Genomic DNA, 15725 nt, shown 5'->3' with positions numbered 1-15725 from the left:
CCCAAAGCTTTTTATTCATTTTTTTTCTCTGTCTTTTGGAATGGTCTCTAAAATCACTGAGATACTGTTACCACCGTAGGGATAACATCAAAGCAGCAAGTTACTCAGCATCTCAAAGGTAGGTCTTTATCTGATCTCTTTAGATTTTGGCCTTGAGTTGTATTTTCTCAAGACTTGCCAAGAGCAAATACATTCTAAAAGTTGGTAATATGCTCTGTGCTCGATTTATGGCTTGGAAAGTAAGACGCAAACTTGAATTTGCAATCTGTTGTATAGTATTATATCGCCCCTTTATCATGACATTGAAGTATTAAGTGAAAGTGATATGATACACTGATGTGTATCACTGAGGTGATATGATATCGGCTTCATGTTGTACTCACAGAGGAGAGATCCAAGATAGAATAGGGTGCGTCCAAGAAGCACGAGGCAATTTCCTCTTAATGGATGCATTCTAACGCGCTCGTGCTGTTCACATTTTTTATTCCATTTTTTTTTTTACATTCCTTTTATTTGAAACAACAAGTAATGTAATGTGAAATGCAGACTTCGAAAATATAACACCTGGATACATTTTATTGTTTAGAGTAGAAGCTATTCCAACCTGGATCCCTTATCCTTTAGGTAATACTTATTTCCACTCTAAATTCCAGCTTCAGGTGAAAATAGACAGAAAGAGATAGGGATGTATGGGTCATTGTTGAACCTTCACCTTCTTCCACTGACTCCCAGGTGAGGAGGGGTAAGGCTAAAGGCTATGCCTGGACTACCAGAGAACATCCCCCTTGGGGAGTGCACCCTACACTCCCAGTCCCAGGAGCAGCTCACTCCCCAGACAGAAAGCACCGTGTTCAGCCTGTCCCGCAGCGAGTCCCTCTGGACCAACGAGTCGGCCCGCAGCACATGTGAGATCTACTGGTTCCCATTCCACCTCATGTCCACTGGGGGCAGCATCTTTGCCTGCGGCTTCATCCTGAGTGGCCTGTATTTTGCTGGCTACTGCAGGAAGGCCACCAACATCCTGGGCCCGGCCCTGGTATCCATTGGCCTGATGGTGCTGGTGGTGGGCGTGGTGCTGATCCCCATCACCAAGGAGAACAGGAAGCAGCCCACCATGAAGAAGCCCTTCAGTTACTACAGGCAACCAGTCTTTAAATTATGAGGTGGGCCGGGCGGGGTATCCCTATCTTGTATGCTGTTTTCCTGGAGAGTCCTCAGGCTCAAAGTCTGGTTATCAGACCATTTAGTTTCCCAAAAGCACAATGGAGGATTCGATACTTCCCTGCTGAGCATGGCTACATGTTCACATGATGAATGTTTGCTCTAAAGACAATTAACTTGTAGGGGGACATGAACCGTTCTATTTTCTTCCACCACTACGTATGTATACTGTATTTTAATATCTGCATGACAAAGTATACATTATAACCAAGGTTCTTTGGCATTTGTTCTTAAGCATTTGAAAGTACTAGAAAATTACAATGCTGCCAAAAAACACAATTATAAATGTAGTCCACTGCTTTTATGCATAATTATTAGAATGAGTGACAAGCATATTTAGAAGAAAGATGTGTGCATGTATATTGATGAGAGCAGGGTTGAGTATTGACAGCATGCCTTTGTGGTAGGCCATCATTGAAAATAGGAATTTGTTCTTAACTGACTTGCCTAGTTAAATAAAGGTCAAATAAATAACATTTGGTGATGGATGCATTTTCTTTTCAGCTGCAGGCTATACTCATCACATCCACAGCCTTTACAGACTTCCAGTGATGTGTGTGTGTGTTAGATGTCATCTCTGTGACGGGCAGTGTGACACTTGACTGGCCCAACAAATTAAAAGTTTTTAGTGCCAAGGGGAAGTGAAGAACATCACACTTTTCATAGCATTTGAATGTCCTTCTCGTGACTGGACTGAAACTTTGATTTCACACAACCTCAATTTTAGAGTGACTATAAAATACTATTAGAATAATGATGTTTCTGTTTCTGTTCAGAATGCCGTATGTGACTGACTAGGTTTGTCTAAATGCGGCAAATTATATCAACGTGGTCGATTTTGTTGATGTATAGGGTGGGCAGACTATTATTTCCACGACATTCCCTTATGTATTTTCACTTGTAGGTGAATACTCATTTGACTGGCAAATTACATTACGTCGAAAGAACTGTTGGCCTGCACACAAGCTGCATCATTTGCATCAAGCAACAACACCATATGCAAGACAACCACTTCTGGTGAATAGGCTACTGTAAAATAAGTGCGCCATAAGAAAGTATAGCTCTTTTTGTTTGTCTATTTTATGTGTTTGCTGATCAATTAAATTATAGTCTGTTATCGTGACAAAGGACTTTTTTTTTAAAGAAGAAGAAAATAAATGGTGTACTGTCTACTTTTCGCTCTGAACACGTCACGATGGGGCGGCTCTCACAGCAGGTGTGCTATCTGGGTGCGAGAATAATAGAAGGAACAGAATAGACGCACCTTCCGTTATTTTCAGGGTGTATCGATACAATGATGGACCTTAGATGCATAGGCGGGTGTGTGCCGTTATTTTTTCTGGCTATTGGTTTTGATGTTATTGGTTTCATTATCCTGTTCATTGGAATTTTTGCCAATTTGCGTATCGATGGCAGGTTTTATGGCGATTTCTTGATTTACAGTGGTTCAATTATAATTTTCATAAGTTTGGCTTGGTGGATTATGTGGTACGTGGGAAATATACAGGTCTCAGAAGACAGCTTTGGAACAAGCTTAATGAAAAAGAAACGGAGTTTTGTACAGTTGGCCAGAAAGTTGTCAGAGAGGCTTAACAAAAAATGCAAACCTGAACATGTAACCACAAAGTATGCCGAGGAAAACAAGGTTAAAGCTGTGACGCCTTCACCTGTTCACGTCGCCTCTCGAATAACCTGGGGGAAATCATTCGGTTATCAGAATGGTGGCTATGACTCAAGCTTGAACTCCTTTTCGATGGAGAAGGAAAAACAGACACCAGATATACAGAACTTGGATGTGCAGACCCTCGCTAGGGGTAATGTTGAAAGGCTGTTCTGATTGTAAGTTTTGGGATAGGCTTTGGGGTAGGCTTCTAATAAATTGTGCATTATTTCAGGAAAATAAACTATATTTGATTTTCACTAATGAAAAATAAGTTCTCTCTGATAAACACACTAACCTCATTCAGCTATTTTGCTCTAAGAACATTATAAAACCGGTAGGCCTAGGTAACCAATATTGGCTTCACCATAGGTAACTCATATTAGGGCAAGGGTTCCCAAACTCGGTCCTGGGGCCACCCGGGTGCACGTTTTGGTTTTTGCCCTAGCACTGCACAGCTGATTCAAATAACCAACTATTCCTCATTGGGAAACCCTGAATTAGGGGACTGTATTGCCTAATTGTAAAATGTAAAGTAAAATGATAATCTTGAAAATGTATAAATCTGTATTCAGGAAGAAACGTTTTCAGTCTATTGATTTGGTATTTTCTCATTTGAATTTCAAGGTTCTCCGTAGCACTTTCTGATCCCAAGACTACCTTCAACACTGTACGCTTCACGGAATGGGACTACAGACAATTCAGGACATTAATCAGTACTGCTCTGGACGTCAGTTCTTGACAACAAAGACCATAAGATCATTATGGGGTGAAATGACACATAGTCCTAGGGGTATAGGCCTACTGTAGATATTGCTCTGAATGCATATTATATTGTTTTAGTTTTTTATTTATATATCATTTATTAATATAATCGCCATGTGATATGTGAACATTTTATGTTCTAGGATCAATATTATGTGGAAAGGCTATATTTTGTCATATAAACATACCGACATGTTAAGGTCCATCATAGCCATTTTCTAGAATAGTCTCAGACGGAAATCCCAGAGGCCCCTGTCTGAACGGCAGGTAATTGAACACAGGCTCTCTTCAAGCCAGACCCAGAAATGCAATCATCTGCATTTACAATTGTTGACACTACATAAAAACAGTAGTCAGGCAGGTTTGCCTGTGCCACAACAATTGCATTGCCAAAGCAGGCCGTAAACCCTCAACAAAACGTTGTGTGGCCTGGGGCACTGAGCTTGGTTTCACCTGCATATTGACATTACATGGACATTTGGGCTATACTCTTTTAACTGTTCACTGAGTAGGCTGATTTAGTTTTTATTCATGTGCACAAACTTCTAAAATGTATATTCTACCAGAAAGCATTTTTTTTAATGTTGTGATTTATTTCATATTTTATTTCTTAATATTCTTTAGATTTCAGTTGCCTTACCAACATATAGCTTTTGTCTAACATGACTGATAATGAGCGTGTGCATATCAAGTCATTGTACTCAGGGCGTTGCCTGTCTGTATGCTAATGTTACCTAATCCTGGCCTGTTGACTCTGCTTTGCGGTCCTTGGTTGAATAGGTATTGCACAGAGGTACACCAAACTCCCACGACTGTCTGACTGGTCAAACAAGGTACTTAAAGGGAGAGGTTTTTCACTGCAGTTCCTCTTTCTGTCATGATGTAGGAAGCATGAAATAGTAAATAATTGTGGAATGCATCCAGCAGACTAAATATAAACTGCTGATAGAATCACTGAAATATATCTTCCCAACATACAGTATCTTTTTCCACACTGTTCATAATGTTAGATGTTATACATATATGCTGATGTCATATTTTTCATATCAAATGCATTATTATTTTATACACAGATGCATGGTGCATTAGATTTTTATTTATTTTAAATATACATCCAATGATCTTGATAAGCATCCAAAATAAAAATAGTTATCTAATGAGATGATCCATTTCAAGCATTCAAGCATAATTACATTGCTGAAAGTCAGAGATTGCTTAGGAATGAGGTTGGACCATTTGGCTTTTATGTTTTAATGGATCATTCAGAGTAGTACAACCTGTTGATGTGGTTGGATACCAGTTTTGTTGCTGTTTCCTACAATGGAAGAATTTGAAGGCGTGCTGAAAATTAGAAGAATGCGACTTGTGTTTTAAAAAGGTTGTGGCTGGAAAGGCCTCTCCTCATTCTTGTAAAGTCCTCAGCCGACAGGAACCCAGACAGCGTCCATGTCCCTGCTATGGATACCTCTTCTATGGGTCGCTGTGTTTTCTTTCTCATCCTGGCTTTGGTCTTTGACGTTGTCGGTCTGATCCTATTTTTCCTGGGGATCTTTGCTCCTTTGAGTTTCTGGGACTTCTTTGTGCTGTCGGGGCCCCTGCTCATCTTCCTCAGCCTGGTCTTCTGGATATTCTGGTACCTGGGGAGTCTCACAGTGCCTTACGAAGAGCTCATCTTGCCAAAGTGACACCCAAACATGGTCAAAGGTGACCCACCTGACCAATGGCTGGTCCCCCTGGACTGACAGCTTGACCCTCACAACTTTAAGGAGTTGACAGAATTCTGGATTCTGGGTGTTTGACCATGTTTCTCATTGGACTGTGAACCGGAGGCCCTTGTTTTCTTTAAAGAAGGTTTGAGCTTTAGTTCAAGCGGTGTGTGTCTGTTTCTGATGATGATGAATAATGATGAAGATATGGCTGTTGTTTCAAAAAATATATATACTTTCCTCTGTCCAGGAACCTGTTGGACCCTGGAACAACTCCAGTTGGAAGTGAAGAATGGCATATGCACCTTATTCTACCCCTATGATGTAGAATGACAAGATGTCATGTACAGACAGCCAGGATTTCATCTGTGCTGGGTTGAAGTGGGACATGAACTCTAAAGCACTTGTGTCCATCCTTAAAGACTGCATCAGCACATATATTTAACTCCTTTTATAGAAAGTGTAAAATAATAAATATTTGTTAAAATAAATGTTTATTTTTTATGTTTTATCCTCAAAAATAATATCAGAAAGAGAAGCTTCAAAATGTGACAGACTCGACATTTTGAATGACTCATTGACTCATGAAGTGCTTCGAGAGACTAGTCAAGGATCATATCACCTCCACCTTACTGGCCACCCTAGACCCACTTCAGTTTGCATACCGCCCCAACATGTCCACAGACGATGCAATCGTCATCACACTGCACACTGCCCTATCCCATTTGGACAAAAGGAATACCTATGTAAGAATGCTGTTCATCGACTACAGCTCAGCATTCAACACCATAGTACCCTCCAAGCTCATCATCAAGCTGGAGGCCCTGGGTCTCAACCCCGCCCTGTGCAATTGGGTCCTGGACTTTCTGACGGCCGCCCCCAGGTGGTGAAGGTAGGAAACAACATCTCCACTTCGCTGACCCTCAACACTGGGGCCCCACAAGGGTGCGTGCTCAGACCCCTCCTGTACTTCCTGTTCACCCACGACTGCGTGGCCATGCACGCCTCCAACTCAATCATCAAGTTTGCAGACGACACAACAGTAGTGGGCTTGATTACCAACAATGACGAGACAGCCTACAGGGAGGAGGTGAGGGCACTCGGAGTGTGGTGTCAGGAAAACAACCTCTCACTCAACGTCAACAAAACAAAGGAGATGATCGTGGACTTCAGGAAACAGCAGAGGGAGCACCCCCCTATCCACATCGAAGGGACAGCAGCGGAGAAGGTGGAACGTTTTAAGTTCCTCAGCATACACATCACAGACAAACTGAAATGGTCCACTCACACAGACAGTGTGGTGAAGAAGGCGCCCCTTTAGATTTGTGTGTATTAGGTAGTTGTTGGGGAATTGTTAGATTACTTGTTAGATATTACTGCACTGTCGGAACTAGAAGCACAAGCATTTTGCTACAATCGCATTAACATCTGCTAACCATGTGTATGTGACAAATAAAATTTTATTTGATTTTGATTTGATTTATTTGAAGAAGATGAGTGCTAAATGTACACCCTCCTACATATTTATTCATTGAAGTTAAAACTTTTAGTTTGGCTTTATACTACAGCTTTTTGGATCAAATGTTTTATATGAGGCGACAGTATAGAATGTCATCTTTTATTTGAGGATATTTTCATACATATCTGTTTTACCATTTAGTAAATGAAAGCACTTTATGTATCTAGTTACCCCATTTGAAGGTTTCATAACTATTTAGACAAATCCACATTAATGTAAAAGTGTTTAAAAAACATATTATATTCTTATTTACAATAAAAGTGACTCCAAAATGACACAATACAGTACATTACTTACCATTCATTTCTATTGGGCACAACATTATCTGAAACACATCCAAAACAACCTGCCTTTGCATCCAACAAGTTCACAGAGTCACAAGCTTAATGTAGTCATTGTGTGCTAGGAATATGGAACCAAATACTAAAGTTTTGACTAAATGTAAAACACTATAAGTCAGGGGTAGACAACTAGATTCAGCCGCGGGACAATTTTTGTCGGTCGGGGGGGCGAAACATAAATATAATAATTTGTAACATTCAAATTATTTACAAGGAAGCCCAAAAAGAGATTGCATTTTCAAATAAAATCATTTCATACCTTGGTTATATTGAGACACGATCACATATGTCTCTCTTTTTATTTGAGGGAATAATTGGAAACAGATTTCCTACTTTAAACACTTTATTTTTTTTACAAAAAACTTTGGGGGGCAAAATAAATCACTTGTGGGCCGTTTTTGGCACACGGGCCGCCTGTTGCCGACCCCTGCTGTACATTAATTTGTCCAAGTACTAATGACAACTCCTAATGGGGGGAATAGACACATAAAGTGTTTTCATTTCTAATCGGTAAAACAGATATGTATGAAGATACACTAAGATAAAAAGGTGACATTTTCTGTCGCCTCATATAAAACATTTTATCTCTAATCCAAAATGTTGGAGTATAGAATCAAATGAATAGTTTTAGCTTCACTGTCTAAATAAATACATACGGGAGTGTATTAGTAGTGAGGCTGCCTGAAACTAGTCTAACTAGCAATGTAGGTTCTGCTTTAGGATGTGACAGTAGATCCACCCAACCAAGAGACAAACAAAAAGAGTAAACATCATTCTCCAGCAATGACTAAGGATTTCTAAAAGGACGGCGACAGAGACAAGTCTAGCTGAATAAAGCAGGGAGACTACAGAATCGTTTGACTGACATATCAACCCTAGTGTGCACTGTTTTTAGTGACATAAAATTATATTTGTGTGACATGACAGAGAACACAAAATAGTGTTATAGTCAAACTTATTACCTCAAAATTATACTGAACAAAAATATAAACACAACATGGAACATTTCAACGATTTTACTGAGTCACAGTTCATATAAGGAAATCAGTCAATTGAAATAATTTCATATGACTGGGCAGGGGTGCAGTCATGGGTGGGCCTGGGAGGGTATAGGCCCACCCACTGGGGAGCCAGGTCCACTCACTGGGAAGCCAGGCCAAGCCAATCAGAATGAGTTTTATTACAGACAGAAATACTCCTCAGTTTCATCAACTGTCCGGGTGGCTGGTCTCAGACAATCCCACAGGTGGAGAAGCCGGATATGGAGGTCCTGGGCTGGAGTGGTTACATGTGGTTGTGAGGCCGATTGGACGTTCTGCCAAATTCTCAAAAATGACTTTGTAGGTGGCTTATGGTAGAGAATTGAACATTAAATTATCTGGGAATAGCTATGGTGGACATTCTCACAGTCAGCATGCCAATTGCACGCTCCCTCAAAACTTGATACATCTTTGGCCTAATGATCATGCTGTTTAATCAGCTTCACACCTGTCAGGTGGATGGATTATCGTGGCAAAGGAGGAATGCTCACTAATAGGGATATAAACAAATTTGTGCACAAAATTTGAGAGAAATAAGCTTTTTGTGCGTATGGAACATTTCTGGGATCTTTTATTTCAGCTCATGAAAAATGGAAGGTACATGTTGCGTTTATATTTTTGTTCAGTATAGTAGCATCTATTGTAAGTACAGAATATTGCGCAATAGACGGTATACAAACATTCAGAATATTGATTCAGTCAAACTCAAACAAGTAACAATTAAATGTATGCTTGTGTTAGTTGTTGTATGTGTGTATACAATGTGTGTTCTCTTTATTCACTCTGAGTTGAAGTTTGACTAAGGAGAGGAAGTTTTCATTATGCCTATCCTCTGCCTCTCGCCCCCTGGGATTCCCCTTGCCCTAATCAGCACTCTGGGCAGCATTAGCTCCCTCTGACGCCCTCATGGAGAGTGTTATTAATGAGTCCATTTGGCTGTGGCCCCGGCCAGAGGAAATGGAGGAGAGGCATTAGAGCAGCCTCTCCCCAGGAACAGTGGTATGGAAACCACGCTGCTCAGAGCCTCGCGGGACCCTGGGTTTCCTGCTAATGCTCCATTTCAGGTTGTCATGGTGGCGTGAGTCATAAACATCAGTAGCACATTATCACTTCACACTCCAGTGGCAGAATATTATAAGGCCTTGACATAGAGAGGTGAGGCAAGAGTTATGTTGCCTGTTTTACACATTGTTTACAATTATGGGCATGTCCATCAACCTACCACAAATACATACTCTAGCATATTCTCACACAGGTGAGGCAGTCTTTTAATACACCTGCGTATCACTCTTTGGTATACAAGCTGTTTGTATACAAATAAGTACACTGTTTCATACGAACCATAACAAAACAGAATAACCCTTTCACAAATATTTGCTCTTGTACCATGAAATATCAAATCATTTCGATTGTATGATTGCCAAATCTATTGAAAGGGTTACTGCCTACTGTATGTTGTCAGCATGTAAGAGATCCATATAGGAAAAATAAACATGTGTTGTAATGATCCACATTATTCATATGGTTCATATGGCTTCTGACTCGAACACAAACAGTTCAAATGGAGAGTGCACGTCACATTCTATGGCCTGCTAAAACAAACTGGGTTTAGCAAAACACTAGCTGATGCAATACTGTCGTGTTTTTCATGTTACAAAAACAGTAACATAAGTCTTCAAAGCATTTCATGTTCATAAATAATGTTATGAAATGACTGAACATGATTTATCAAATCAGTTATTATGCCAGGATATGCATTATTCCTGTAAACCTCTGATACAGTTTACCAGCATTCTGCTGCGGTTCTCCCATCTTGTGAATATTGTTAAGGAAGGTGCATGCCTCCCTCCAGTGGTAGCTGGATATTCATATAGTTTATTGGTGCATGCATCTCGAAAGAATAGTTTCTGTGGTGGTCTGTCCAGAAACAACCACTCACCCCTACCCCTAGGCACTTGTGTAGCTCTTAAAGAATTTAGGCATTTGTAAAATAACAGACTTTCTATGCATCTTGGAAAAACAGAATCCATCGGATTTGGTTCCAGAGTAAAGATTGCAAGGTTCCCTGGTTTAAGTGTCAAAGGGGGCTACTCGTGGTCTGCTACCATGGGTGTGAATTGGATAGGTACCTGACTGGTGATACTATGGCACTGAAAGCTTTAATAAAGATAAACCAAAAAAGTACATTCCTAGCTCAGACCTAAAAAGGTCTTTATAGTGACTCTGGCATGTACACTGGTTCAGTGTCACCTTAATTATGCATGCACATAATGGTTCACCAGCATCCATAAACATCTAAAGAATAAGCTACAGACCAGCCAAAACAAGCATGTAACAATTGTTCTTAACCCAGAGCCTCTGATATTGATTGTTTAAAACGTAAGAGTCTATACGTAAGAATACCTTTCTATATATGAAGCTGTGGAGCGGAACAAACTACCACAACAACTTAAAGCCATACCGACCATAACTTCATTAAAAAAGAACCTCAAAAGCTAGCTGATGATTGAACAATAGAACTATCTTCATGTCTGTACCTAGGTAATAATGTATGTATGTCTGTACCTATGTAATAATGTATGTATGTATGTATCTATTGAATGTAAGAATGTTTCTATGTCTCTATCTACTGTATGTAATGGTTTTGCACCATGCACTTTAGGGACCTCAATGGAAATAATTATTTTATTTAACCTTTATTTAACTAGGCAAGTCAGTTAAGAACAAATTATGTGCCTAAGGTATGGGGCTAGGGGTTGTTTTTGGACCAGACCTAAGCCTTATTCCTCACCTTTAGCAGAGAGGAAGAGGCAAATTATCTTTGCATTTAGAGCATTTATCTTGAAGAACCACAGGGGAAAGCAAATCCCCTGGGTGGGCCACTTATCCTATATTCTGAACCAGTGACAACCCGTCACTCAGGGCAGGTCACCTGTTTTGAGCCCCACCTGTTTAGCTAAAAATATATATTTAAAAAATTAAAACAATTTTTAAAATGTAGTTCATAAAGCCGCATTCAAACATTGTCTCTTTTTCGCTTTCTTGAGTAAGGCAGCTCCAAAATGCAGGTGTTTCAGCCTAGCTCAGTGCTTCTGTGGTGGTGGAACAGTCAGCGGAAAATACATGGTGTAGGGGTTGGTAATGTTCTCTAGTTGCGCCGTGATTGGCACAGTCTTCCGTCACTCATGGGGACACTACGTAACCACAAAATCTACGGGGAGAGCTTGAAAATTCAAGCCCCTTTTGTGCTGCCATAGAGTTACATAATAAGTGCCCATCCAAAAAGGCTCAAGGTCATTGGCCACAGATAAAATTACGTCAAATCACGTTATATGTACCGTAGCTTTGATTGGACTGATCATGTGTCTCACCCTGATCTGTTTCACCTGTCCTTGTGATTGTCTCCACCCCCCTCCAGCTGTCGCCCGTCTTCTCCATTATCCCCTGTGTATTTATACCTGTGTTTTCTGTCTGTCTGTTGCCAGTTTGTCAAGCTTACCAGTGTTTGTCCTGTCAGCGCATGTCTTTTTCACTGCCTCTCATCCTCCTGGTTTTTGACCCTTGCTTGTCCTGACCTTGTACTCACCAGCCTGACCACTCTGCCCGTCCCTGAGCCTGCCTGCTGTCCTGTACCTTTGTCCCACCTCCGGATTATTGACCTCTACCTACCCTGAGCCTGCCTGCCGTCTGGTACCTTTGCTCCAGCTCTGGATTACTAAACTCTGCCTGACCCTGAGTCTGCCTGCCTTGACCTGTCATTGCCTGCCCCTGGTATTACAATAAACATTGTTACTTCACACGGTCTGCACTTGGGTCTTACCATGATTCCTGATATCATGTCAACATCATACTTTCAAAATCTTAACTAGCAAGCTATACAAACAGTTATCATGAATCACGTTGACAATCTACCGGCAAATCCTTTTCAATCCTTGTTATATGAAGAGAAAGTATATATAAAATGTATTGGTGCTCATCAGCCATTGGACATAAACATTACACAACAAAAATGTGTGGTTTGGAAGGAATCAGTGGCTTACTGCAAGCACCGCAAAGCAATCAATAGCCTGCTATTCAGTGGAGTGGGAGAGTGGTAAAATCCTGGGTTTAAGGGTCTCTTTTCCAAGCTTAAAAGGATAAACATTGAACACCATGGGCCAGATAAGTTTGAATACATTGGCCATGTTGTCAATCCTGTCGCGTTCAAAATTGGAAACTCGGAACTGGGTAATCTCAGACTTCAGTGAGTTCAAGACAACTGGTAACTCTGGGGGAAAAAACAAGCTCCGACTGGGAAAATACGTTTTGAACGGCCATCTAACACAGAATTCCAAGTCGGGAACTCTGGCCTCTTTCTAGAGCTCTGACCTGAAGATCACCGACGTCATGATTCGACTTTGTTTTTTTCGCGTGTTCTCAGTTGTCTTGAAAGCACCATAAATCCAGAGAATTCCTGTACGAAAAACTCATCTCATAAGTATATACTGTACTCTATACCATCTACTGCATCTTGCCTATGCCGTTCTGTACCATCACTCATTCATATATCTTTATGTACATATTCTTTATCCCTTTACACTTGTGTGTATAAGGTAGTAGTTGTGGAATTGTTAGGTTAGATTACTTGTTGGTTATTACTGCATTGTCGGAACTAGAAGCACAAGCATTTCGCTACACTCGCATTAACATCTGCTAACCATGTGTATGTGACAAATAAAATTTGATTTGATTTGATTTAAATATTAGTAGGGACATAGGAGAACTGTAGCTCCGCCCACCGGTATTGTGGAGCAGAGTATGCTGGGAAATCTCTAACAGAGGAGAAGGAAGTAATTATAGAGAAAGTACACAAGCCAAGTGATAAGTTCCAGCCATCTCCTCTGATTGCCTTTAGTTGGCATTCTTTGTTTTAGCCAAGGCCATTGTGTGTCTTTCAGAAATAACCACACACACGCTTGGTTAACACAATTACCGGTGGGCGGAGCTACAGTTCTCCTATGTCCCTACTAATATTTAGTCTTTCGTACAGGAATTCTCTGGATTTATGTGAATCAGTGTCATTAAACTACCTCAACTGGAAGTTGGAAGTTGATGTCATCTGTGCCCTTACAAGCACCTGGCATAGTGCTAAGAAAACACTAAGAATAAACAGTCCAACAGGTCCTCCACTACAATGCCAGACTTTGATGACAAAGTTTGATGACAACATTTTCCCACAAGGACCGCAGCGCCACCTTCCTGTTCAAGTGAGCACAGCACAACAAGGTGAGTCCAAAAATGTCTTGTATGCTGCTGCATAAATATGTTGTGTAGTAAGATGTTAGTAGCCCATGTGCCTCACTGTAATAATTTGGTCCCTTTCCCCCTCATAACTTAGCCTACGGTTCTGACTTGGCGTACAGGGAGAATACTGTAAGAACAGCCCATGTTCTGAATTCTGTCGCTGTACATTTCAAAAGTACTGAACAAATAGTTATATTGACTACGTCCGCCCTAGCTCGCTCATTTGTCTTAATCGAAATTAAGGATTGCCTCTTATCAACTCGTTGTCCCTTTATGTTTCTACATCTCAATTGTCAGTAGAAACCACATTTGCTTAAGGAAGTCAGACATATCAGCTATGTCTTTAAAAAAGGCAGTAAATGAGGCTGAATGAACTGTTTTGCTGCCAGACAAGTCTCTGCTGATAGCCAGGTGTAGCAGTGGTAAGGATTCACTCCATGGTGCTGAAAAGAAAACAGTTTGTGGGAACCGTTTGTCACCGTTATAATGCAATTAATGTATTGTTTAGTGTTGTGTTGTGTAGTGGCTTTGCTGGCATGTATCTAAAAACAAATTTGGGAGTTTGCCCCACCAAGATTTACATGCTAAAATCGACACTGTTTTGAACAACTAAGGAGAGGAGAGATAAGGAAAGCCACTATAGGATACTCCGATAGACCCCAGGTATGGTGTTCCAAGGTGATTGTGTAAAATGCCCTTTAAGAAAGATATATGTTACACAAGGTATAAAACAGTATAAAGCAGGGGTGGGCAATAATTTTGGCTCCAGGGCCACAATGGGAGTTCAAAATTGGCCCAATTTGTTTGTCAAAAGCAATTCGGGGGCCAGAAAAAAAGGAAGTTAGGCCTATTTGAAAAGATATAAATCCATTACAATTCCTACATGCTTTCTATCTAGTTTTACATGTTCAAGATTGCGCAGGAGTGTTTTTTACAAATATATAAACAAATGATTATCCCCCTCAATTCATTTGTACAAAGAGCCAAGAAATTGTGTGTAGGGTTGTCTGACAAATCCAACATTATTTCTGATGTAAACTGATGCTTCATGAAAAATATATTTGTCTCTCATTTGGACTGGTGAAGGACAAGGTAGATATGCAATCCAAAGCCATACTGGCATACCCTGTTCAAATGAATGCCACTATCAGTACTTGTCACTAGAGGTGTGATCATGGTCTTCTTGCAAAGAGGTGTTGATGTTTTCACCCTCCCCTCCACCACCATCCTATGTTTACAAACAACCCTGGACTGGGAGGGGCATTGATTCCAATTTGTGACGTCATCGTGAAACGCACATGTTTCCATGCTGCAAGGCCACAGCGAGTCCCAAAAGACGTTGGTTATTGCAGTTAAATAAACGAGCATTCGGTCCAGTCTCCGTACCTGGTGGTTGGGTCGAAATGATATATTGTATTTTCGTAATGAATGATTCTAAAATGATGTTAAAGCTCTGACTACTATGACCTCTATAATTTACGAGAGGGGTCTCAGGGCATTCTGGGTACCATAACACAAACCGGCGCAAGCTGCTGCAAACGGTGCCCTATCCAATACCAGACATGGAGTCCGTAGTAGTCCTGGTGATGGATTATAATGTATAGGCGTTGGATGGTGACCATTGTGGAAATTGTCTCAGCCTTTATTCTCGGCCTATACCAGCCATTCTTCCGATTGTCAATTTGTTCATCTAAAATGTCAAGCTTGTTCATAATTTCGGTTATATGGGACATGTTGCTTTGAATATGTAAACATGCAGTGGAAAATCACAACGTCATCATCAACATAAATGTTTTACGAATAATCCAATTCTATGTTAACAAAAAGAACACTCATACAGCATGAAATCGTTGTCATCTTGGCAATGGCATCGTTTGATTTTTTTTTTTTAAACGATGGTGCCGGGACTTACATCTCGCCACGCATAATACATACCACAGCCACAAAGTCATAAGCCCCGCCTATTTCTACAATGATCTTTTTAAAATGTGATTTTAAACCTAACCACACTGTTAACTGTATGCCTAACCGTAACCTTAAATTAAGACCAAAAATCACATTTTTAAGATATAGCCAATTTTGACTTTCTGTATGTGGTAATTATTGACAACACAATGCGCGTACGCTACAGTTCAACCAACCTTGAGTCAATGATCAGCTGTTTCTTGTGTCTGATTGGTCTTCTCTTTG

At 40.5% G+C, this 15725-nt stretch overlaps 1 protein-coding gene across 1 annotated transcript; it reads left to right on the top strand.

The window, feature by feature from the left end:
* Positions 1-757: 757 nt before the first annotated feature.
* Positions 758-1162, top strand: LOC120044048 (phosphoinositide-interacting protein-like). Its single transcript, XM_038988638.1, has one exon. The coding sequence runs from the start codon at positions 758-760 to the stop codon at positions 1160-1162; it is 405 nt and encodes a 134-aa protein (XP_038844566.1).
* Positions 1163-15725: the final 14563 nt, after the last annotated feature.

This window comes from Salvelinus namaycush, chromosome 3 (genome assembly GCF_016432855.1).
Source record: "Salvelinus namaycush isolate Seneca chromosome 3, SaNama_1.0, whole genome shotgun sequence".
Lineage (NCBI taxonomy): Eukaryota > Metazoa > Chordata > Actinopteri > Salmoniformes > Salmonidae > Salvelinus > Salvelinus namaycush.
This window is presented reverse-complemented; position numbering and strand designations above follow the sequence as displayed.

Excerpts from the sequence above, each read along its gene's own strand:
- LOC120044048 (XM_038988638.1), top strand. The coding sequence starts at position 758 with ATGCCTGGACTACCAGAGAACATCCCCCTTGGGGAGTGCACCCTACAC.